Source organism: Neovison vison, chromosome 7 (genome assembly GCF_020171115.1).
Source record: "Neovison vison isolate M4711 chromosome 7, ASM_NN_V1, whole genome shotgun sequence".
NCBI classification, from domain to species: Eukaryota; Metazoa; Chordata; class Mammalia; order Carnivora; family Mustelidae; genus Neogale; species Neogale vison.
In genome coordinates, this window is record NC_058097.1 from 114,187,437 (window position 1) to 114,213,037 (window position 25,601).

Below are 25,601 nucleotides of genomic sequence, written 5' to 3' on the forward strand. Positions count from 1 at the left end.
GGAGAAGGGCAGAAGGAGAGGGAGAGAAATCTGCAGGCAGACTACCCACTGAGCTCAGAGCCTGGTGGGATCTGGGACTCTGTCCCAGGACCCTGAGATCATGACCAGAGCTGAAATCAAGAGTTAGATGCTCAACTGACTGAGCCACCCAGGGGTCCTGGGAGCCATTTTAAATAGTGAAATCTCCAACAAAAAAAGCACAAAAGATGCAAAAACCTTGGCACTGAAAAGACCTTGAAAAGAATACCTGTTTACAGTTTGAAGTCTGAAACAAAAAGAGCAGAGCATCCCCTTGTTCAGCCTCAGCTGGCAACATGCATATCTGGTGACTAAAATTTGTCACAGCTCTAGGTCTGTAAATGACCATAAAAGCATCACAAGTGTTAATTTTGGAATTACAAATAAATATTAGTAAACAGGCAAATTCACAAGTAAGGAGTATGGAATATTGAGGATTGACTATAATTTATATATTATATAATTAACCTATTTAGAGTATATGATGCAGTGTTTTTAGTATATTCAAAGGGTTGTATGACGTTTGCCACAGTGAATATTAGAACATTTTCTTCATACCCCAAAAGTCCTTACTCACTAGCAGCCAATTCCTTTTTCCTCTACCCCCCAACCCTAGGCAACCATTAACCAAATTTTCTGTCTTATAGAGTTGCCTATTCTGGACATTTCATATAAATGGGATCATCATGGAATATATGGCCTTTTGTGACTGGCTTTTTTCATTTAACATAATGTTTTCAAAGTTCATTGACCTTGTAGCATATAGCAGTACTTTATTCCTATCATTAGATGACATTCCATTTTATGCATATAGCACGTTTTATCCACTCATCAATTGATGGACATTTGGATTGTTTCTACATATCTTGGCTGTTATGAATAATGTTGCTATGAATATTAGCATACAAGTTTTTCTGTGGATCTGTGTTTTCATTTCTCTTGAGTATATCCAGGAATGGAATTGCTAGGAATGTGGTGACTCTATGTTTTGTTTTGTTTTTTTTAAAGATTTTTTATTTATTTGACAGAGATCACAAGTAGGCAGAGAGAGGAGGAAGCAGGCTCCCTGCTGAGCAGAGAGCCCGATGCGGGGCTTGATCCCAGGACCCAGGGATCATGACCTGAGCTGAAGGCAGAGGCTTTAACCCACTGAGCCACCCAGGCGCCCCTATGTTTAACCTTTTGAGGAACTGTCAAATTATTTTCCAAAGTGGCTGCACTATTTTTCATTCCTTCCAACAGTGTTTGAGAGTTCTAATTTCTTCACATCCTCACCAGCACTTAATGTCTTTATAATTATAGCTATATTAATGGGTGCGAAGTGGTATCTCATCGTGCTTTTGATTAATATTTTCCTGCTCGTTAATAGCGGGCATCTTTTCATGTGCTCATTGGCTATCTTTATTCTTTGGAAAACTGCTTATTAGGTTATCTGCCAAATTTGTAAATGAGTTATTTGTCTTTTGATTATTGAGTTTGTGAATTCTCAATATATTCTCCATACAAGTCCCTTATTAGTTACATGATTTACAAATGTTTTCTCCCATTTTGTAGGCTTTATGTTTTCTTGATGGTTTCCTTTGCAGCACAAAAGTTTTCAGTTTTGAAGACATCTAAGTTAGTTACTTTTTCTTCTGTGGATTGTGCTTTTGGTGTCATATCTAAGAAACCACCTAAGGCAGAATCATGAAGGTTTACTCTTATGTGTTCCTCTAAGAATTTTATATCTCCTGCATTTAGGTCTGTGATCCATTTTGAGTTAATTTTCATATGTGATATAAGGTAGGAATTGAACTTCACTCCAGTTGTCCCAACACCATCTGTTGAAATGCTTACCCATTGAGGACTCTTGCCAAAAATCAGTTGATCATAAATATAATGGTTTATTTCTGAACTGTCAGTTCTGTTCCATGGATCTGTAAGTCTTTTTTTTTTTTTTTAAGTCTGTTCTTAACCAATACCACACTATCTTGATTACTAAGCTTTATAGTAAGTTTTGAAATTGGGAAGAGTGATTCCTCCAACTGTGCTTTTCTGTTTCAAAACCATCTTAGCTATCCCTTGCATTTGAATTTAAGGATCACCCTGTCAACTTCTACAAAGAAGTCAGCTGACATTTTGATGGAGATTGCATTAAATCTGTAGATCAGTTTGAAGAATACTGCCATCTTATCTGTCCTTTCATGTCTTTTCATTCATTTAGACCTTCTTTAATTTCTTCCAACAATGCTTTAGGTTTCAGAGTATAAAATTTATACTAACTTTGTTAATTTTATTGTAAGTTTTTGGTGGTATGTTAAATGGATTTTTCCATTAATTTCATTTTTGGACTGTTAATTACAAGTATAAAGAACTACAATAGATTTTTGTATACTTTATATCCTGCAACTTTGCTAAAAGATACATAACTTTTAAGCTAAAAAAAATAATATTGAGCTTTCATTCTAAAAGTTAGAGATCATAATTTGACCTATAACAAAGTAGGTATACTGTTATGTCATAAATCTTTTCTAGTAATATGGAGGAAGTTAACTCCAGTTTTCTCACTTTCATGTCAGTTGATGTTATAATGTTTTTAGGTTCTTATTTGGAGTCATACCCACCAAAAGAGCTGTATAAGTTGAAAATGATTACAGCTTTGAGATAATAAGGGATCAGGCTTTACATCCTGGATTCAGTCCTAAGTATACTCAGAATGATTTTAAGTGACCTCTTTAGAAGAACTTTCACTCTGAACATTTTTTTTTTTAAAGATTTTATTTATTTATTTGACAGAGATTACAAGTAGGCAGAGAGGCAGGCAGAGAGAGAGGGAGGGGGAAGCAGGCTCCCTGCTGAGCAGAGAGCCCGATGTGGGGCTCGATCCCAGGACCCTGGGATCATGACCTGAGCTGAAGGCAGAGGCTTTAACCCGCTGAGCCACCCAGGCACCCCCACTCTGAACATTTTTATTTGTTATTAATTCACCCATGTTTTTGACCTGATTCATTTTCTTTGGTTTATTATTTTTTATTTGGTTTATTCCTTCTGAATCTGCTTCTTTCATTCTTTTTAAATTTATCTTATTTAATTGATTTTTTATTTGTTTGTCTTTATCCAGTTGAGGTCGAAGTTGCAGGAGAAAAGAAACAATAGATAAACATATCAAAAGCACATATAGGGCTTGCTTTTGCCAATTTTGTCACTTTGTGTGACTGTACTTCTAACAGGTTTATGATGAATATCAATCAAGATCGAGCACTGAATTTCAAATTCCGCTGACACTCCAGTCTGGAGTAGATCAGGAAGAAGACAAGAGAGAGGTATATAATGTTAATTGCTTTTGAACACCAGTATTTCTACTGTAATAGTATGTGTGAAATTGTGAAGGATTTACTGTGTTCTTACACATTAAGAGCCAATACTATAAATTCCATGGATAAAGGAAAGAAGTTACTTGAGTCATTATAATATGTTGAACTTTTCTTTCAAACTTCTAGGATTTGGGATACCTTGATGTGAAATCAGATATCTGATCCTAGTGAATTTTTTCCATTAGTGTGCATTTGTCACAATAACTTAAAGGAAAGGTTTTAACTTATGACTTCCTTTTCTTTTTCCCTTCTTAATCTAAAGTTGGGTTAAGCCAACAGTTTTTTTTTTTAATTTAATTTTACTTTTTCAGTGTTCCAAAATTTGTTGTTTATGCACCATACCCAGTGCTCCATGTGATACGTGCCCTCCATAATACCCACCACCAGGCTCACCTAACTCCCACGCCCCTCCCCTCCAAAATCCTCAGATTGTTTCTCAGAGTCCACAGTCTCTCATGATTCATTTCCCCCTCCGATTTCCCCCAATTCACTTTTCCTTTCCTTCCCCTAATGTTCTAGGTGTTACTCCTTATGCTTCACAAGTAAGTGAAACCATATCATAATTGACTCTCTCTGCTTGACTTATTTCACTCAGCATAATCTCCTCCATTCCCACGCATGTTGATACAAAAGTTGGGTATTCATCCTTTCTAATGGAGGCATAATACTCCATTGTATACAGTTTTTAACACTGCTGTTGTGCCAGAATCAGATGGGGAGCTTTTTTCAAAATATAAATACCTGAACCCAAACAGTATATTGAAAGGTAGGTTTGGGGAATCTGTGTTTTTTAAAAAATTACCACTGATGCTTGTGATGGCCTCAGTATTAAGAACCAGCTATTAGACTTTTAATAATTTTTACCAAAAGGATATAAGCTACTCAAAGGGCAAAAACATGTCCATGTGTACATTAGTTTCCTTTAAGTAGCTTTTGTCCTTGAAAGAGAATATATAAACCCAGAGCATAAACCCAAAGGGCAATAACACTTGCTTTTTTTTTTTAATTTTTAAAATTTTTAATAAACATATAATGTATTATTAGCCCCAGGAGTACAGGTCTGTGACTCACCAGGTTTACACACTTCACAGCACTCACCATAGCACATACCCTCCCCAATGTCCATAACCCCACCACCCTCTCCCTACCCCCCTCCCCCTGGCCCCCCTCAGTTTGTTTTGTGACATTAAGAGTCTCATGATTTGTCTCCCTCCCAATCCCATCTTGTATCTTTTATTCTTTTCCTACCCTCCAAACTCCCCACATTGCATCTCCTCTTCCTTATATCAGGGAGATCATATGATAGTTGTCTTTCTCTGATTGATTTATTTCGCTAAGCATAATACCCTCTAGTTCCATCCACGTTGTTGCAGATGGCAAGATTTCATTTCCTTTTTTTTTTTTTAAGATTTCATTTCTTTTGATGACTGCATGGTATTCCATTGTGTATTTATACCACATCTTCTTTATCCATTCATCTGTTGATGGACATCTAGGTTCTTTTCATAGTTTGGCTATTGTGGACATTGCTGTATAGCACTTGCTTTTATTATACTTGTTCCTTTTCTTTGGGAGACCAGGGGTGGGGCAGAGAGAGAATCCCAAGCAGGCTCATACCTAGCATGAACCCAATGTGATCCTTGATATTACAACCCTGAGATCATGACCTGAGCTGAAATCAAGAGTCGGATGCTTAAATGCCTAAGCCATTCAGGCGCCCCATACTTGTTCCCTTTGAAAGTTTGGCACTCAGATATTCCTCAGTCCTTCTTCCCTCTTTCCTACCATATGAGACTAGGCTTAGAGTATTCTTTTGTGATGTGGTTTTAATTTTGGAAATTTAAAGTGACTATTGTTCTTTTATAAAATACCTCTCCCATTCTTCCTTTGGCCCTGCTTCTATGGTACTTATTACTTGGGAACGCAGAGTAAATATAGTAATATATCTTATACCAAGTGCAGTCATTTCCTCAAGTACTGTTGACAGATGACTGGACTAAGGGCAAACTAAATTAGTACTTATTTCTCTGATTTGTCTGTACTATCGAATAGCTATGTGCTTGAGAATATAAAACTTTTTCTGTATATGATATTATCCTAGGTTACCATAAAATAGAAGGAAATTAAGGGCTTAATTCCATGTTTCTTTTGTTTCATCTAGTTTTATATATGGCACAAGGATATTTTCCTTCTTTGGAAAGTCCTCAGAGCAGAATCTTAACATTTTCAGCTTCTTTCCTTTAGCGTCAAAAGCAATACCTGAGATACAGACGACTTTTCATGGATATTGAAAGGGAACAAGTAAAAGAACAACAAAGGCAAAAAGAACATCAGAAGAAAGTTGAAAAGTAAGTTCTTTGATCCTTAATGTGAGCCTTAAATTACCAGTTAAGATGATTTTGAAAGCTAAGTTTTAGAAATAATCAGGTGGTTTTGGCTTCTGATCCATAGTATAAACTGTTTTTTATCTGGATAGAAGTATGAAAGGTAGTTAAGAGCTCTGTTGTTTTTTTTTAATAGACTTTTTTTAAAAAAAAAGTTGTAGGATTGCAGCAAAATTAAGCAGAAAGTACTGAGAGTTTTATTTACCCCCTTATGGTATACATGGACTGTCTATGTCAACATCCTGAATCACAGTGGTACAGTTGTTACCACTGGTAAACCTCCATTAACACACTATAATCCATATTTTACTTTGGGATGCACTTAATATATTAACATATAATGTATTATTTGTTTCAGGAGTACAGACAGGTCTGTGAATCATCAGTCTTACATAACTCACAGCACTTACCATAGCACATACCCTCCCCAGTGTCCATCACCCAGCCACCCTATCCCTCCCATGACCCTCCCCTCCAGCAGCCCTCAGCTTGTTTCCTGAGATTAAGAGTCTCTTAAGGTTTGTCTCCTTTCCCAGTTTTGGGATCCACTCTTGGTGTTATACATTCTTCCAGATTTTGACAAATGGATAATGACTTGTATTCACATAATATAATATACAGAATCATTTTACTGCCCTAAAAATGCTTCGTGCTCCACCTATTCATCTTTCCTCCCAGCCCAAGGCAACTACTGATATTTTTATTGTCTCCATTGTTTTCCCATTTCCAGAATATCATATAGTGGGTATAAAATACATAGCCTTCTCAAATTGTCAATCTTCCACTTAGTAAAATGCATTTAAATTTCTTCTAATACCTTTTCATGGTTTGACAGCTCATTTTTTTTTCAAGATTTATATTTATTTATTGAGAGAGAGAGAATGAGAGAGAGAGCACAAGACAGGGGACGGTCAGAGGGAAAAGCAGACTCCCTGCCGAGCAGGGAGCCCAATGCGGGACACCATCCCGGGACTCCAGGATTATGACCTGAGCAGAGGCAGTCGCTTAACCAACCGAACCATCCAGGTGCCCTCACTTCTTTTTAGCGTGGAGTAATATTCTGTTGTCTGGTTGTACTACAGTTTTGTTTCTCCATTCACCTTCTGAAGGAATCTTGGTTTCTTCAAAGGTACGGCAGTTATAAATAAAGCTGCTTTAAATATCCATGTGCAGGATTCATGTGGGTTTTCACCTCATTTGGGTAAATACCAAGTAGTATGTTTGGTAGATAAAATGGTAAGAATACATTTACTTTTGAAAGAAACTGCCAAATTTTATTCCAAAGTGGCTGTATCATTTTGCATTTCTGTGAGCAATGAACAAAAGTTCCTGTTGCTCCAGATCTTCTCCAGCATTTGGTGTTGTCATTGTTTTGGGTTTTGGCCATTCTAACAGTTATGTAATAGTATCTTCTTGTTTCAATGTGCAATTCCCTAATGACATAGGATGTGGAGCATCTTTTCATATGCTTATTAGCCATCTATACATTTTCTTTGGTGAGGTATCCGTTTAGGTCTTTGGCTCATTTTTTAATTGGGTTATTTATTTTCTTAAATTTTAAGAGTTCTTTGTAGTTTTGGATAATAGTCCTTTATCAATTTTTTTTTTTTTTTTTTACAAATACTTTCCCTCATCTGTGGCTTTAATTTTCATTCTTTTGACACTGTCTTCTGAAAAGCGCAAGATTTTAATTTTAATGAAGTCCAGCTTGCAATTATTTTTTTTAATGTATCATGACTTACAGTGCCTTCTTAGCGCAGTAGGCAGCGCATCAGTCTCATAATGTATCATGACTTAGGTATTGTACCTAAAAAATTGTTGCCATATTAAAAGTCACCTACATTATCTTTCTTTCTTTCTTTTTTTAAGATTTTTTATTTATTTGACATAGAGAGACACAGTGACACAAGCAGGGGGAGTGGGAGAGGGAGAAGCAGGCTCCCTGCTAAGGAAGGATCCTGATGTGGGGCTTGATCCTAGCACCCTGGGATCATGACCTGAGCCGAAGGCTGATGCTCAATGACAGAGCCACCCAGCTGCCTGTCTTTTTTTTTTTTTTTTTAAGATTTTATTTTTTTGAGAGAGAGCGTGAGATAGAGAGAGCATGAGTGGGGAATGGGGGAGGATGGAGGGGCAGAGGGAAAGGGACAAGCACATTCCCCACTGAGCAGGGAGCCCAGCTTGATCTCAGGACCCTGGGATCATGACCTGAGCCAAAGGCAGGTGCTTAACCGACTGAACCACCCAGGCCCTCACCTAGATTTTCTTTTGTGTTATCTTCTAAGTATTTTATCATTTTGTGTTTTACATTTAGTTCAGTGATCCATTTTGAGTTAATTTTTATAAGGGGTGTAAGGTCTGTGTTTGGATTCATTTTTCTGCACAGCTGTTCTACCCCATTTGTTGAAAAGACTATCTCTGCTCCATTGTATTGCTTTTGCTCCTTTGTCAAAGCTCAGTTAACTATATTTATGCAGGTCTATTTCTGGGCTCTCTGTTCTGTTCCACTGACCTATTTGTCAATTCTTTTGTCAATACTACACTGTCTTAAGAGAAAAATGATGCCTATGAGAGACTCACTTTTGCTTTCAGGACACATATAGGCTGAAAGTGAAGGGATAGAAAAAGGTACTCCATGCAAATGAGCACCAAAGTACTGTGGGAGTGTCTATCCTTATATCAGACAAAATAGATTTTAGTTGAAAGCATCCCAATAGACAAAGAAAGTCATTATATAATGATAAAGGGGTAAATTTATGAGGATGATATAACAATTATAAATATTTATGCACCCAACATCAGAGTATTTAAACATAGTGCTCGCTTTGGCAGCACATGTACAGAGTACCTAAACATGAAGCAAATACTAACAGAACTGAAAGGAGAAATAAACAGCAGTACAATAATAGTAGGAGACTTTAGTATCCTCCCTTAAACAATGGATAGATCATCCAGGCAGAAAATTAATAAGGAAACATTGGTTTTGAACAACCTTAATGACCATATGGACCTAACAGACATATACAGAACAATCTATCTAACAGCAGCAGAACACACTTTCTTCTCAAGTACACACAGGACATTCTTCAAGGTAGATCATATGCCACATAGGCCACAACCCAAGTCTTAACAAATTCAAGCAGACTGAAATTATATCAGGTATCTCTTCCAAACATATTGGTATGAAAGTAGAAATCAGTAATGAAGAAAAATTGAAAATTCACAAATACATGAAAAACAAGTAGCACACTTGTGAACAACCAATGGATCAAAGAAGAAATAAAGGAGAAATAAAATCTTTGGACAACATAAATGGAAACACAACATACCAAAATGTATGGTATGCAGCAAAAGCAGCTCCAAGAAGAAAGTTTATCCGTACAAGATGCCTTCAAAGAAAAAAGATCTCGGGACGCCTGGGTGGCTCAGTTGGTTGGACGACTGCCTTCGGCTCAGGGCGTGATCCTGGAGTCCCGGGATCGAGTCCCACATCAGGCTCCCAGCTCCATGGGGAGTCTGCTTCGCTCTCTGACCTTCTCCTTGCTCCTGCTCTCTCTCACTGTCTCTCTCTCTCAAATAAATAAATAAAATCTTTAAAAAAAAAAGAAAAAAGAAAAAAGATCTCAAATAAATAACCTAATCTTACAACTCAGGAACTAGAAAAAGATGAGCAAACTAAGCCCAAAGTTAGTCAGAAGGAAGGAAATAAAGATTATAGCAGAAATAAATAGAGAATAAAAAAGATCAATGATACTATGAGTTGGTTTTTTGAAAATATAAACAAAATTGAAATGCTTAGCTAGGTTAATCAAGGGAAAGAAAAAGAAAAGCAAATAAAATTGTAAACAGAAGAGGCGACATTACAGTTGATACCATAGAAACACCTAGATTGGGCAACCTAGGAAAAAAAAAGGGGATAAATTTCTGGAAATGTGCAACCTATCCAGACTGAAATATGAAGAAATAGAAAATCTAAACAGACCAACTGCAAATAAGGAGTTTGAATCAGTAATCAAAAAATTCCCAAGAAACAGAAGTCTTGGACCTGGCTTCACTGGTGAATTCTACTAAACATTTAAAGAAGAATTAACACCAGTCCTCAAATTCTTCCAAAAAACTGGAGAGAAGGAAACACTTTCCAACTCATTACAAGATCTACCCTGATACCAAAACCAGACAAGGTCACTACAGAAAACTACAGGCCAGTATCCCTGATGAACATTGATGTAAAAACTCTCAACAAAATATTAACAAACTGAATTCAACAGTACATTAAAAGGATCCTATACCAGGATCAAGTGGGATTTATTCCAAGGATGCAAGGAAGGTTCAGCCACTATGGATCAATCAATATGATACAACTGCATTAACAAAATGAGGCATAAAGATCATGTGATCATCTTAATAGATGCAGAAAAAGAATTTGAGAAAATTCAGTATCCATTTTTGATAAAACGCTTCAACAAACTGATACAGAGGGAATGTACCTCAGCATAGTAAATCCCTACATGACAAACCTACGGCTATCACACTGCACAGTGAAAAGTCATGGGTTGCCTGGGTGGCTCAGTCAGTGAAGCGTCTGACTTCTGGTTTCATCTCAGGTCATGATCTCATGGCTCCTGAGATCAAGCTTCTGTAGGGACCCATGCTCAGTGAGGAGTCTGCTAGAAGATTCTCTTCCTTTTTCCCTCCCCCAATTCGCAAGTGTGCTCTCACTCTCTCTCAAGTAAATCTTAAAAAAAAAAGAAAAAAGAAAAGAAAAGATCTTTTCCTTTAAGATCAGAACAAAACAAGAATGCCTACTCTCCTCACTTACATTCATCCTAGCCAGAGCATTTAAGAGAAAAAGAAATAAAAGGTATCCAAATTAGAAAGGAATAATGAAACTGTAGCTGTTTGCAGAAGACATGATATTATATTTGGAAAACCCTAAAGACTCTACCAAAAACTTGTTAGAACTAATAAATGAATTCAGTAATTCCTGTATTTTTCAGGATACAAAATCAATTTACAACAATCAGTTGTGTTTCTGTATACCAACAATGAACTATGTGAAAGATGAATTACGAAAATAATCCTGTTTACAATAGCATCAAAAAGAATAAAATACATAGGAAAAAATCTAACTAAGGAAGTGAAAGATCTGTATACTGAAAGTTAAAACATTGATGAAAGAAAGTGAAGATGACACAAATAAATGGAAAGCTCATAAATTGGAAGAATTAGTATTGTTAAAATGTTCATGATATCAAATAATATACAGAGTTAATGCAGTTCCTATCAAAGTTCTAAAGCTGAAATAGAAAAAGCAATGCTATGGTGCTTGGGTGGCTTAGTTGGTTAAGTGACTGCCTTTTGCTCCAGTCATGATCCTGGAGTCCCAGGATCAAGTCCCGCATTGGGCTTCCTGCTCAACGGGGAGCCTGCTTCTCCCTCTGACCCTCCCCCTTCTCATGCTCTTGCTTTCTCTCTCATAAGTAAATAAATAAATAAATAAATCGTTAGGGGGGAAAAAAAGAAGAAAAAAAATACTAAATTCTAAAATTTGTATGGAACCACAAAAGATCCTGAATAGTGAAAGAAATCTTTTTAAAGGTTTATTTGAGAGAGGGAGAGAGAGTGCATACTTAGGTGCACACACGTGCAATGATAGGCGAGGGGCAGAGGGAGAGAAAGAATCCCCAGCAGATACCCCACTGAGTGTGGAAACGCCCCCCCCCACCTCCACCAAAGCAGTTCTGGATCGTATGACCCTGAGATCATGACCTGAGAGAAAATCATGGGTTAGATGCTCAAGTGACTAAGCCACCCAGGCGCCCCGTGAAAGAAATCTTGAGAAAGTAGAATAAAACTGGAAGCATCATGCTTCCTGATTTCAAGCTATAGTACAAAGCTGTAGTAATCAGAACAGTATGGAAGTCACATAAAACAGATACATAGATTAGTGGGACAGAATAAAGAGCCCAGAAATAAATCAGTTAATTTATGCAGTGCAGTCAAGAATATACAATGGGAAAAGGATAGTCTCTTTGAAAAAATGGTGTTGGGAAAACTGGATATCCATATGTAAAAGAATGAAAGTGGCCTCTAACTTAACTCCATCAAAAATATACCCCAAATGGATTAAAGACTTGAGCATAAGACCTGAACCTTTAAAACTATTGGAAGAAAACAAAGGAGTAAGCTCCCTGACTTTGGTCTTGGCAATGATTTTTGAATATGACATTGTAAGTACAAGGTACAAAGCAAAAAGAGTCAAGTGGGACTATATCAAATGAAGACTTCACTCAGCACACCAAAGGAGACAATCAACAAAATGAAAAGACAATCTGTGAGATGGGAGAAAATATTTGAAAAGTATATTCCTGATAAGCTGTATATATGAGGAACTTACACAATTCAATAGAAAAAAAATAACAAATCAGACAGCTCAATTAAAAAATGGTCAAAGGACCTAAATAGACATTTTTCCAAGAAGATATACAAATGACCAATAGGTACATGAAAAGTTGCTCAACATCACTAATCAACAGGGGAATGCAAATCAAAACCATAATGAGATACCACCTCATGCCTGTTTGAATGGCTGTTATATGAAAAACAAGAGATAGGTGTTGGCAAGGATGTAGAAAAAAGGAAAACTTGTACACTATTGATGGGAATGTAAATTAGTGCAGTTACTGTGGAAAACAGTGTGGAGATTCATCAAAAAAGTAAAAACAGAACTGCTGTATGATCCAAAAATCCCACTTGTAAAGGAGATGAAATCACTGTCTTACAGAGGTATTTGCATACCCATGTTCATTGCAGCATTATTCAAAATAGCTAGGATGTGGAAACAACTTAAGTGTCTGTCAGCAGATGAATGGATAAGGAAAATGTGGTACATATATAACGGAATATTATTTGACTATGAAAAAGGAAAATCTTGCCATTTCTGACATGAATGAATATTGAGGTATTATGCTAAATAAAATAAATCAGAGAAAAATACTTTATGATCTTACTTATATAGGAACTCTAAAAAAGTAAACTCATTAAAACAGGGATAGATTGGTGTTTGCCAGAACCAGGGAGGGATATGTGGGGGTGTGTGAGATGTTGGTAAAAAGCTGCAGACTTTAGTTATAAGATAAAGGAGCTCTGGGGATCTAATAAAGTACAGTATGGTGACTGTCACTACAGTACTTGAAGTGTGCTAAGAGAGTAGATTTTAATCGTTCTCATCGCACACATAAAAGGTAACTATGGAGTGATGAAAGTGTTAACTAATATCATGGTAATCAGTTCATACTGTATATATAAGAAGTCATTGATATATATAGTACACCTTAAAGCTACACAATATTTTTGTCAGTTATCTCTCAGTAAAGCAGGGGGGGATACGTGGGTTTGAAAGCAAGGACTTTACTTCTTATCCACATTTGAAAGTGAGTCTGCATTTATTCAGCAAACATTAACCTGGCACTTTCATATGAGACTGTCCTAGACATAGGCATTACAAAGATAAATAAAATGTGGTTCCTTTTCTTGAGGAATTCATAACCCAAAATGGATGGGAACATAATTGCATGCAAGTAAGTAGTATAATTATTACAATAGAAGAAGTAGGTACAGAGTCCCAGAGAATACAGAAGTGGGGTTACCGATTGCATCTGGAAAGTTAGAGAAATTATTACATTCAGTTGGGTCTAGATGGATAAATATGTGTTTACTGGAGAAGCTAATAAGATGGTGAGTAGAAAAATCAACATTAAATAGAGAGTGGAAGCAAATAATAGCATTCATGCAGAGTTTTATAATTTTGAAGGGCTTTCATATATTATTTCATTTGGTATTTTTCAACAATCAAACATTTGTGGAGAGTCTGGCACATGCCAGGTACTGCATTATATGCTGAGAATATTAAATGTAAACATGTGGCAGGATAGTAGTGGTTCATAGCACAGGCTTGGAATCATATAGTCTTGGGTTTGAATTTGCAACTTATTAGATGTTTAACCTTGAGCATGTTTCTTTACCTCTGAGATTCAGTATTTTTAATTATAAAATGAGGATTATAATCCCTGTCTCCTAGGTTGTTGATAGAATTAAATGGAGAAATATACGTAAAATACTTAACATAGTATTTGGCATTTAATAAAATCCTGGTAAATAGTACCTATCATGACCATGATGATGGTGCTGGTGGTGGAGGTGATGATGATGATAATGATGGTGATGAAGATGATGGGAAATAGGATGAGCACCAAGGGAAGCCAGACAAATGGAGAAAAGGAGATGAAAATAGTAATTTTAATGCTATATGAGAAGTAAGGCAGGGAGACAGTCTAGGGAGATCAAGAAAGGCTTTATATATAGATGGGTTAGTACTCAAGCTGGGTCTTGAAGCATGAATTGGAATTTGCTAGATGGTCATGGACATAGCATGAAATTATAAGTTATGTGTGGGAAACTGTGAGAACTTGGGGTGGCTAAATGGGTGGAAGTGAAGTGGCAGAGGGGCTATCAAAAGGCTGTTGTAAGATTTTAAGGCATAAGTCTTGTCAGATTTGTATTTTAGAAAGATCAGTCTGATAGCAGTACAGAATGGTCTGGAGAGGACAGAAAACTGAGGCAGAGAGTCTAGTTAACTAGGAAGTTATTTTAGCAGCTGAGGTAGGCCATGTTGGGAACATTGGGAACAGAAAGTCATATATTTAATAAAATATATTAAGAAATAGAATCTACAGGACTCAGTGATCAGTTTGGTTTGGTGTTGAGAATGGTCAAAGGTAGTTTCTAACTTTATTCTTAGATAGCTAAATGAATGGTAGTACCATTAACATAGGGAGATAATGCCCAAAGTAGAACTAGATTTGATAGAAAGCTAGCAGGTTCAATTTAGGACATTGAGTGTGAGAAGCCTGTGGAACATTAAGTGAGGACTGACTTATACATACTTGGAAATAAGAAACTAGAATTCTGGAGTGCCTGGGTGCCTTAGTGGGTTAAAGCCTCTGTCTTTGGCTCGGGTCATGATCTCAGGGTCCTGGGATCGAGCCCTGCATCAAGCTCCTTGCTCAGTGGGGAGCCTGCTTCCCTTCCTCTCTCTGCCCACTTGTGATCTCTGTCTGTCAAATAAATAAATAAAATCTTTAAAAAAAAAAAAAACTAGAATTCTGGCAGCAGTGAGAACAAAAGATTTCTTTAGGAATTTTCAATATTTGTTTCAACATGATTTGGGACCAAGCATAGAGCGGCTTCTGGGGCATAGATAATTAAGAGGCGCTTTTGTTGGTCTTCAGGCACTGAACTAATAAAATTGGAGACTTTGAGGGGTTTCAAACACTTTGAGGGGGTCTCAAGACATTTGCCACTGTCTAAATTTGTGTAATAAAGAAGACTGAAGGTGGTGCACCTGGGTGGCTCAGTCAATTAAGCCTCTGCCTTTGGTTCAGGTCATGATCTTGGGGTCCTGGGATTGAGTCCCATGTTGGGCTCTCCACTCAGCAGGGAGTCTGCTTTTCCCTCCAGCTCTGTTCCTTCCCCCTGCTTGTGCTCTCTCAAATCAATCAATCAATCAATCTTTAAAAAAAAAAAAAAAAAAAGGCTAGGAGTCTAAGTTGAAAACTTTTAGAAAGCAGAGAGAAATTTTCTATAATCTTATAGTACATGTAGAGTTCAGGACCCACCAGGATGAGGTTGGGGGTGTTGGGGACCCATCAGGTAAGACCCAGTGAATATACCAGGCTTTCAGTCAACAAGACACCAAAGAGTTCTACGGGAACATGGAGAGTTCGACACTAACAAGATCGTCTAACCAACTGTAGAATAAGCCTTACCCAAACTATAAAGCAGCCTTGATTCTGCTGAGTGCCTGATTGGATTGAGGTGATGAACCCTGCATTCTCTGCCTAGCAGAGATAAGGGTGAACTTTTCTGTCATAGATAACATCACTTGGAGCCTCTAAATTTCTTTTAAAACAACATTCAGCATTCAGTTAGAATTGTTAGGCATGTCAAGAGATAGGACCATATGACCAAAAGCCAAGAGGGAAAGAGACAACAGAAGCAGACTCACAGGTAACACAGATGTTGTTATTAGCAGACAAGGACTTTGAAATAGTTGATTGATACACTCATGTAAATAGAGGAAAAGATGAAGAAAATAATGAAGATATGGAGAATCTCACCAGAGAACTGAATCTATAAGATAGGATAAACTAGAAAGTCAGGCGTTGACAAATACAATCTCAAAATAGCAACTCAATAGATACACAAGGATACACCTCTTCATACTCATTAGAATAGCTTTAAAAAGAAGATGACAACGAACTTAACAGTACCAGATGTTGGCCAGGATGTAGATAGATGAGTTATAACTGATATATTCGTAGTGAAAGTGGAAAAGAGTATGACCACTTTGGAAAACTTCAGTTTTTTTTAAATACTTAAATATACGCCTGGCTCATGACATAGGCCTTTTACTGCTAGCTATTTCCTCAAGAAAATGAAAACATTTATAAAAACACTGAACAGTGAGAGAATATATTCTTTTTATGTGTCAATAGCACATTTATCAAGATTGGTCATATCCTGGATTATTTTTCAGAGTATGTTTTCTGATTATAGTGATGTTAAGCTAAACATCAGTAAGCAGTACATCTTAAGAGAATTCTGAGTGAAAGATAAAATTGCAATGGAAATTATTAGAAAATGCTTTGAAGAGAGTAATAATAAAGACGAAACATAGCAAAATTTGTCAGAATTAGAAGGAATTAGAGCAATTACCAGAAAAAGTAAAAAGGCTAAAAATAAATGTTGTAGCTTTCCATCTTTAAGAAGTTAGGAAAAAATAGCAAATCAAGAAGTCATAAAGAGCAGAAATCAGTGAAATAGAAAACAAATGTACAATGGAGAAAATCAACAAAGCCAACAACTGGTTCTTTGAAAATTTAGTTTTGCCAGGGATATACCACTCTAACTGATCAGTGAAAAAGGTAAGAGAGAAAGCCAATATTAGGAATGAAAAATGAGTCATCACTGCAGAGCCTAGAGACATTAATGATAATAAGAGGACATATGAACAATTCCATGCTAAAAAAATTTGATCATTTTGATGAAATAGACAAATTCTTTTAAAAAATGTGGATGCAAGAAGAAATAGAAATCTGACTCATCCTATATCACTTAAAGAAATTCAGTTATTTGTTTAAAAGATTTTATTTATTTATTTGAGCGAGAGAGAGAGAATGGGCATGCATGCTGAAAAACGGACAGAGGGAGAGGGACAGAAAATTCCTTGCAGACTCGGTGCTGAGCATGGAGCCCAATGCATGGCTTAGTCCAACAACCCTGAAATCATGACCTGGGCCCAAATCATGAGTTGAATGTTCAACGGACTGAGCCACTGAGTGCCCCCAAAATAAATCAGTTATAAAAATTCTTCCAAAAAGAAAAACTTATGGTCAGGTATAGGCTCAAATGTCTTCCCTGGGGGATCCTTGCCAAATATTCAAGGGAAAAAAAACAATAGCAAGTTTTACATAAACTATTCTAGAGAATGGAAAACAGGCAGTTCTTCCCAAATAACTGTAGAGGCCAGTGTAATCTTAATCCCAATCTGATAAGGACATCACAAGAAAGCACCATTACAGATTGATTTCTCTCATGAACAGAAATGTAAAATTCTAAGTGAAATAGTAGCCCAGTGACCTTTGAGGGGCACTCTTGCATGCCCTTGCCCTTGAAACTTCTGCCTAAGCCTCTGCGTCTTGCCGCAAGACAGCTTTTTTTCTTTAAGATTTTATTTATTTATTTATTTGACAGAGACACAGAGAGAGAGAGAGAGAGACAGGCAGAGAGAGAGAGAGGGGAAAGCAGGCTCCCTGCTGAGCAGAGAGCCCGATGCGGGGCTTGATTCCAGGACCCTGGGATCATGACCTGAGCTGAAGGCAGAGGCTTTAACCCACTGAGCCACCCAGGTGCCCCCCAAGACAACTTCTTAAACACCCCTGAACTTTTCCCAAGCCATGGACCCAATGGTGACAAAACTTTTTGCAACACAAATGATGATGAAAAAAAAATGACTAAAATAAAATACTCTAAGATATTTAAGAATTATCTTTGGATACTGGAAATAATTTTTTTCTGTTCTTTGTGTGTTTCTTAATTTTTCGGATTTTTTATCATTAGTGTATTTGACTTTGAGAGCCTATGCAATATCTGCAGGGGCCCCTTGTTGGTGAATTTCCTGTTTATTTTGTAGTAGAGAGTACAAGGACTTCTGAAATTTTTATGTGACAGTCCACTAGTGAGAATAGTTTCTTTTGAGCTGTTTAATAGTTTTTTTAGTATGTTTCTATTCTCACGTGCTTTTTCTCCCCTTGAGATATAATACTCTTGTCTTAAAAACAACTTGACAAAAACAGCTGCTGTGAAATAGTGTGTGTATTTGTTTTGGATTGGGGTAGAAGATAGAAGAGGCTTGGAAAAATCTAGACAGGATTCTATTTAAATATTTCAAGTTATCTTTTCTATTCTTAATGTTCCTTAGGACTCTGATTACATAACCTCCCTGGATAACAATTTCAGAATCTAAGGACACTGGCTCTCAAGAAGTTCATTCTTTTAACTAGGCCAGATTTGTCATACCATAACCTAGTCATTTAGCCATAATTATGACAGATCTGCATCAGAAATTCTTACAGTTCTGTAGTGCCCGTATAGAAGCGTTTTACCAACTCATCAAGCAAAAGAACAGAAATTTAGTCCAGTTGATATAACCGAAGCCAAGATATCCCTGCTGTGAGTGTTTTATGTCTAACCTAAATCTTCTTATGACATGCCTACCACATGGCATAGACAGTGGGGAATTCTTCTTTAGCTATATGCTGACCTTCTTTGAAAGCTTTTCTGCTTAAGGCTTTTGTTTTATTGCCATTTTCTCACTGGATAATCTTTTTCTTCTTTGATTTATACTCTTGACCCCAGAAAAAGTATAAAGGTCTTTGTCTCACAGATGGCATCAGAAAATTAAACCTGTTGTCAGTCATTTGCAAATAATTAAAAGTAATTTTTTTGCTTTTTTCCTTATTGAAGAAACTAGATCATACAATGACTTTATTTATTTATTTATTTTTTGCTTGGTTATGATTTAACTTAAAGACAAAACCATTTTAGCAACGTTCTAAAATGAACATACATCAGCTTTCTAGACAGGAATTAATAATGACTGCTTTACCTCAGTTGTTACTGGAGTCAAATGATATGTTTTCATTCATTCATTTAGCAGCAGTTTGTTGAGTATCTATTAATTGGTATATATGATAGCTAGACTTAGGGGGTATGGAAAATGAAAGACATCATCCTACTCCTTAAATATTTTACTAGATAGTTTTCACTCATGAATGGGGAAGCAGATAACTGAATAGATCATTATAATACCATATTTTTGGTATTACAAGACAACATAGCATGTGGTTAAGAACATCCAGAGATAATGTGTTCAGATCCCACCTCTGCTACCTACCAGTTGTGTGACTTTGGGAACGTTACCTCAGTGAGCCTCGCTTTCTTCTCTGTGAAACAGATATATACTTCATAAAGTTGCTGTGAGGATTAAATGTGGTCACCTGTAAATGTATGTAATCTGGCATAATGTATGTTCAATAAATGTTAGTTGCCAAGTATTTAAGGAAAAAAATAACATCAAATTTTTCATTATTCCAGAGAATGGAAAACAGGGAATACTCCCCATGTAATTATAGAGACCACTATAACCTTACTTCCAACCTGATAAAGACATTGCAAGAAAGCGATGTTACAGACTAATTTTTGTTATCAACATAAGTATAAAAATCTCAAGTAAAATAAAACATTTCTTTTAATACTATTAGAAGAAAAAAATGTAAGAATATATGGGGGTACAGAGACTGTGTTTTCAACTCAGAATTGGGGGTATGGTTGTAGCAGTAGGCTTCCTGGGCTGAAGTTTTGAAGGTTTAGTAGCAGTGCTATGAGACAAAATTGTAATTGGTCTGGAGAAAAGAATATATGGGAATCTTAGGTAAAAGCAATAACATTGAAAAGCAGTGACTTGAGTGACACTTCTGAGCTGGATATGATTAGAGGTAAAATAGTGGAAAAAGGCAAGTCTTGAGAAATGAAGACAAGATCATAAACAGCTATGTATGTCATGAGAAGGGATTTGGATTTTTATCCTGAAAATAGGAGCCACTTAGGGCATTGTGGGAAATAGATGAGGTGACTAAGACCAGATGTTAGGAGATTATTGAAGTATTATACTTAGAAGATGAGAGGTGAAGTTTTTTTTTAAGTTATTATATAAAGTCCTTACTATGTGTCAAGCACTTTACATAGATTATAGTCTCATTTAATTGATACACAATTCTATAGGATAGTGGTAGCTGCCATTCATTGAGTGTTTATAATGTACCAGGCATTGAATGTTTTAGAGACATTAGCTCATTTACTCACTTCAGTAACCTTATGAGGTAAATTTTATTGTTCTACAGAAAATGAGCCCTAGAGAGGTTGAGTAATTACCTAAGATTAAGATCACACTTAGCAATGGCAGAACTGGAATTCAATCCCAGATTTATTGGATTCCATCACCTAACCTCTTTGAAGCCTGTAATACCACCTTTCATATAAGCCAGGGCCAAGGAGGCAACAAGGAGGCAATTTTAAGAATGTAAGACAGAGAGTTGGTGAGATTTGTCAGTAGAGAATTCAGGGTTAAGTCCCAGATTTATGGTTTAGGCCAGCAGATAAAATCTAAAACAGATTTGCCTGGGCGGAGGTAGATGTAGAGAGGATAAGTTTAGTTTGGGGCATACTGGGTTTAAGGTGCTTAAAGGAAATCCAACTAGAGAATCCAGTAGGAAGTATTATGTTATTTTTAATAATGATTTCAGAAATCACTAAGGAAGAATACTTAACAGAATCAGGAAGTGAGTAGACAGAAAGGTTGAACAGAAAAACAGGATCAGCAAGCAGTGATTTAGACCTGGTAGATTAGACCTTAATCCTGTTGTGGCAAAGAAGAATATTTCTTTCTTGTCTTTGAGATCTAACAGGGCACCTCTTTAACCCCTGAAATAAACCTGTTTTTTAATCTTACAAGCCGAATTCCTTTTATTTGAAAGTATTGGTGTTGGCAAATATCTGGCTCGGAAAGACAGAAACTGTAGAGCCAAAAAGATAGTCCTCATTTTTAGGTTTAGGTTGGTATTTTAGTTTTAACTTCGTAAAGGATTAGTTGTGTGGCCTTATCGTATGGAAGATTCATGAGTGACAAGAGTTTTCAAGTTGTTGCAATTGTATGACTATTTTTTAAAAAATTGTTTTTATTAACATATAATGTATTATTTGCCCCAGAGGTACAGGTTTGACTATTTAAGAAAAATTTTTAAAAGATTTTATTTATTTTCTTGAGAGAGAGAGTGAGTGAGAGATCACGAAGGGGGGAAAGGGTCAGAGGCAGAAGCGGACTCCCCGCCGAGCAGGGAGCCTGATGCGGGACTCGATCCTGGGACTCCAGGATCATGACCTGAGCTGAAGGCAGTTGCTTAACCAACTGAGCCACCCAGCTGTCCCGTATGACTATTTTTTAATGCAGTTTGCCTGTGATATTGATTCATCTTAAGGATTCTTTCCAGAGTATAAATGTTGACCTATACTTGTTTAGTTGTGTCAACACACAGCATAGCAAGTTTGCCAACCAAACTGCAGTGTTTTCTATCCCTCCTCTCTTTTACTGAAAGTCTGACACTAGTTTCAGAATACCTTTTGGCATAACTGCTATAGCTGCATTTGCTTCAGTGCTCTGGAAAAAAACAGTACATCGACATGTTGATTTTTGGCCTACTTTAGTTTCTGTTGTGTACCAAATGAAAGTTATATTTACACAAGACGCCTTAAAGTTATCAGAGAAGAGTAAGAGCTTGTTTACAGAATAATTGTTTATACCAATTTTGTAAGTTAACTTTGTCGTTTTTGATTTTATGATCCTTTCTGAAACTACTATATGGCAGTAGTTCTTAACCTTCTAAAAGGTTAAGAATCTCAAAAATCGGTCAAAAATACCTTTGAGACAATCAAGTGGAAATGTCAAATTGGCAGGTAGTTAAATAGGTTTGAATCTCAGAGTAACCGTCTGATGGAGCTGTAGCTTTAGGAAATACAGATGTTGGTGGGTCTAATTGAAGCAGATGGCATACCTCAAGTCACCTGGGGAGAAGTTATAGTATAAGAAGTGGAGAATGCCTAGATACATTGTATTTCCGCTTATGTACTATGACTTTTGGAAGGCCACAGACCATTTTTAATATCTAATTTTTTTTTTTTCTCTCTACTAACTTTTGCTTGGGTACAATATTGGTCCCATTGAGAATGTATGTTCCAGATGGATGAAATGACCTGTAGGCTACCATTGACTTTGGAGAGAGTTGTTTTGATGGAGTGGTTGATGGGCCTTAGAGCCACACTGGAGTAGTTGAGGAGACCAGGAAGTAGAGACGGAAGGTCTAGATAACTCTCACAAGATGTTTGACGTAAGGAGTAGCTAGGGAGGAGGAGGAGGGGCTGAGTCCATCATTTCTAGTCACTGTTCTATTACCAAGATCTACAGTGTCAACGTTTGCAAAACAGTGCTGACGTGTTTCTTTAGTTCTTGGTTTACCGGTTTAGAGAATGATTGGTATAGAGAATTATACCAGTAACAAAGCTTTTACATTGTCATTCACTTGGCTCATTTAAATTTCACCATTGAAAACCTCAATTTGATTGATTACCTTCAGAAAAATCTTTTACCACTTGCCTTTTTCATAACATAAGGAGTTACTGAACTAAGCAAATATAAATGTCCTCAAAATACCACTTTTCTTTCCTGGCTGTCTTTGGAATAAGATCTCTATGTCTATCCCTAGCCAGGAGCACCTTCATGATCTCAGACTCATCTTTTAGCTTTTGTATTCTTTTAATCTTGTCCTGTCATTCTCTTGCACAGTTCACACGCATTGTATTTTAAGAGAGCTGATTGCCGTGTATTTTAAAGTTAGTTGTGACTAACTACGTGCCTGTTTTGGCCTTCCACACATTACCTTTCTCATATTCCTGCTACACTGCCTTGCATGCCTTTAAATCTTCGTCTTGACTGATAGGAAAACCATCTCTCTCTGCCCATGTTGCAATATTGAGATTTTTTACCTCTAACCCTGTTGTGACTTCTTTTTGCATTTGAGTTTGAATCATACTATAAAAGTTGTGTTTATGTTTTATACCCTTTGAGGAATATTCAGTTTAGACTTTGAGTTGGAGCTCAGCAAAGAATGGCAAGTGTGGGGAAACACACGAAAATCCTTGTTTAAAGTAGCCTTGTCACTCTGCTAGAGATGGCCATATTAGGTGTCAGAATCTGGATGGCTTTGAGTTCCATATACAGTACAACTACTGAGTCTCTTGTACTTTTCCAGTGCTTGATCTTTCAGCCTTCGTAGGATGGTTTCCAGGTTTTTAATATATACCTGTATTAATCTAACTTGAAGGCCATAATTCCCCTGGAGTAAATAGCTTGCCATAAATGGATAGAAGCCCAGAATTTTCAGCAGTCCATGCTTTGTTGAAGAGGTATGTGTGTGACTTGGCCTCATACTACTGTTCAGAAAACAATAGCTCTTTTGTTTTGAAGTAATTTTTAACAACTGACATTATCAGCATGTATTTATAAGTTTTCATCTTCAATCAGTCATATATTTTAATAAACGCTCATTACTTAGGTTTTCTGATATTTTTCTCCAGGAACTACTTATTTCCTCTCTACTTATGGGTGAATTTAAAAAAATAAATAAATACAATTAATGTTCAATAGACTGCATATATTTAAAGTATAAACTTTGATCTTTTGACATATACATATACATATACATATATGAAATCACTACCATAGTCAAGACAGTGAACATATGTCATCCCCAAAAGTTTACTCATGCCCTTGGTAGCCCCACTTTTTCTCCTTCCCTGTCTCCATCTCAAAGCAACCACTGCTTTGCTTTCTGTCACTGTAGATTAGCTTGCATTTTTTGGAATCATGCTGTTAGCCAGACTCCCTTGATCAGGTTCTTGAGTCTCAATGTGATAAAATGAACTTTGAATTGGAGAAAAAGAAAACAGGCAGAGCTTACTGAAGATAGCTTGGATACAAGATAGTTGATAAGAAAGAGGAATGTAGCCCCTGAAGGGATACTGTGCATGGTTTTTAAAGGCACTTTTCCAAGGGATGAGGGACTAGGACTGGGAAAGTGTCCTTCAGTTGCTGGATGGTTATCTTCTGGTCATGATTCGTTAATGGTCGTAAGATAGTTGTAGGTTGCCTTTTGCCATGGTCAGCATTGTTTAGGCTACAGGAAAAACAGAAATACTTGTACAAGCCAGCTTTGGATTGTTACTTCTGTGTAAACTGTTTCTTTTGTTTTTGTTCAAATAACCATTACTCTCTAACAGTTGTTATTTGCTTATTTGCTCTTTCTGAGAAGGAGGTATTTGTCCATAAGTGTTTAGAAACTTAACTCTTGTAGACCAGTGGCTTTATAGGAATTAACTTCCTTTTGTTTTCCCTATTCCAATACAACAGGTACTCTTGTGCCCATCTCCTTTTACTCAGCATAATTATTTTTAGATTCATCCTTGTTGTAGTATCAAGAGTTCATTCCTTTTAGTTGTGGAACAGTATTCCATTTTATGAACATACCACAATTTATCCATTCGTAGCTTGATGGACATTTGGGTTGTTTCCAGTTTGGGGCTGTTAGGAAAAAAGCTGCAGTGAGCATTCATGCATAAGCCTTTGGAAGTATGATGCCTTTTCTCTTGGGAGTATACCTGGGAGTGCAATGGTTGGATCATATGGTAAGTATATTTTTAATTTTTTATAGAAACTGTCAGACTGTTTTCCAAAGTGGTTGTACCATTTTATTTTACTACCAGCTGTGTAAGAGATTAAGTGCTTACAGCTTCACCAGTATTCAGTATTGGGTATGGTCAGTCTTTTTTATTTTAGCCATTTGAATAGGTGTGTTGTGGTATCTCACTGTGGCTTTATTTTACACTTCCTATATGACTGAAGATGTTGAGCATCTTTTCAAGTGTTTATTTGCCATCAGTATATCATTTTTTTTTAAGCTGTGTCTTTTTTTTTTTTCCAATTTATTTATTTTCAGAAAAACAGTATTCATTATTTTTTCACCACACCCACTGCTCCATGCAAGCTGTGCCCTCTATAATACCCACCACCTGGTACCCCAACTTCCCACCCCCCCGCCACTTCAAACCCCTCAGATTGTTTTTCAGAGTCCATAGTCTCTCATGGTTCACCTCCCCTTCCAATTTACCCAAAAGCACATACCCTCCCCAATGTCCATAACCCTATCCCCCTTCTCCCAACCCCCCTCCCCCCAGCAACCCACAGTTTGTTTCGTGAGATTAAGGGTCACTTATGGTTTGTCTCCCTCCCTAAGTATATCATTTTTTTGACACTTCTATTCAAACCCCAATTTTTTGAGTTGTCTTATTATTGAATTTTAAGATTTCTTTAATATAATCTGGATATAAGTCTTTTATCAGATAAATGCTTTGCAAAGATTTTCTCCCACCTGGTGGTTTGTCTTTTTATTTTAATACTATCTTTTAAAGAGCAGAAGTTTTAAATCTTTTTTTTTTTTTAAAGATTTTATTTATTTATTTGAGAGAGATAGACAGTGAGAGAGAGCATGAGCGAGGAGAAGGTCAGAGAGCGAAGCAGACTCCCCATGGAGCTGGGAGCCTGATGTGGGACTCGATC

The 25,601-nt window shown here is 36.7% G+C and overlaps 1 protein-coding gene across 6 annotated transcripts in view; it reads left to right on the forward strand.

Moving 5' to 3' along the window:
- The window catches only part of CCDC15 (coiled-coil domain containing 15), an 87,426-nt gene that overhangs the window by 34,405 nt on the left and 27,420 nt on the right, over positions 1-25,601 (forward strand). For all 6 annotated transcript variants that reach the window (XM_044258130.1, XM_044258127.1, XM_044258129.1 and 3 more), the window contains 2 exons: positions 3,228-3,320; positions 5,616-5,719. In XM_044258130.1, coding sequence (XP_044114065.1) covers positions 3,228-3,320; positions 5,616-5,719 — 197 coding nt within the window. The remainder of the gene's footprint in view (positions 1-3,227; positions 3,321-5,615; positions 5,720-25,601) is intronic.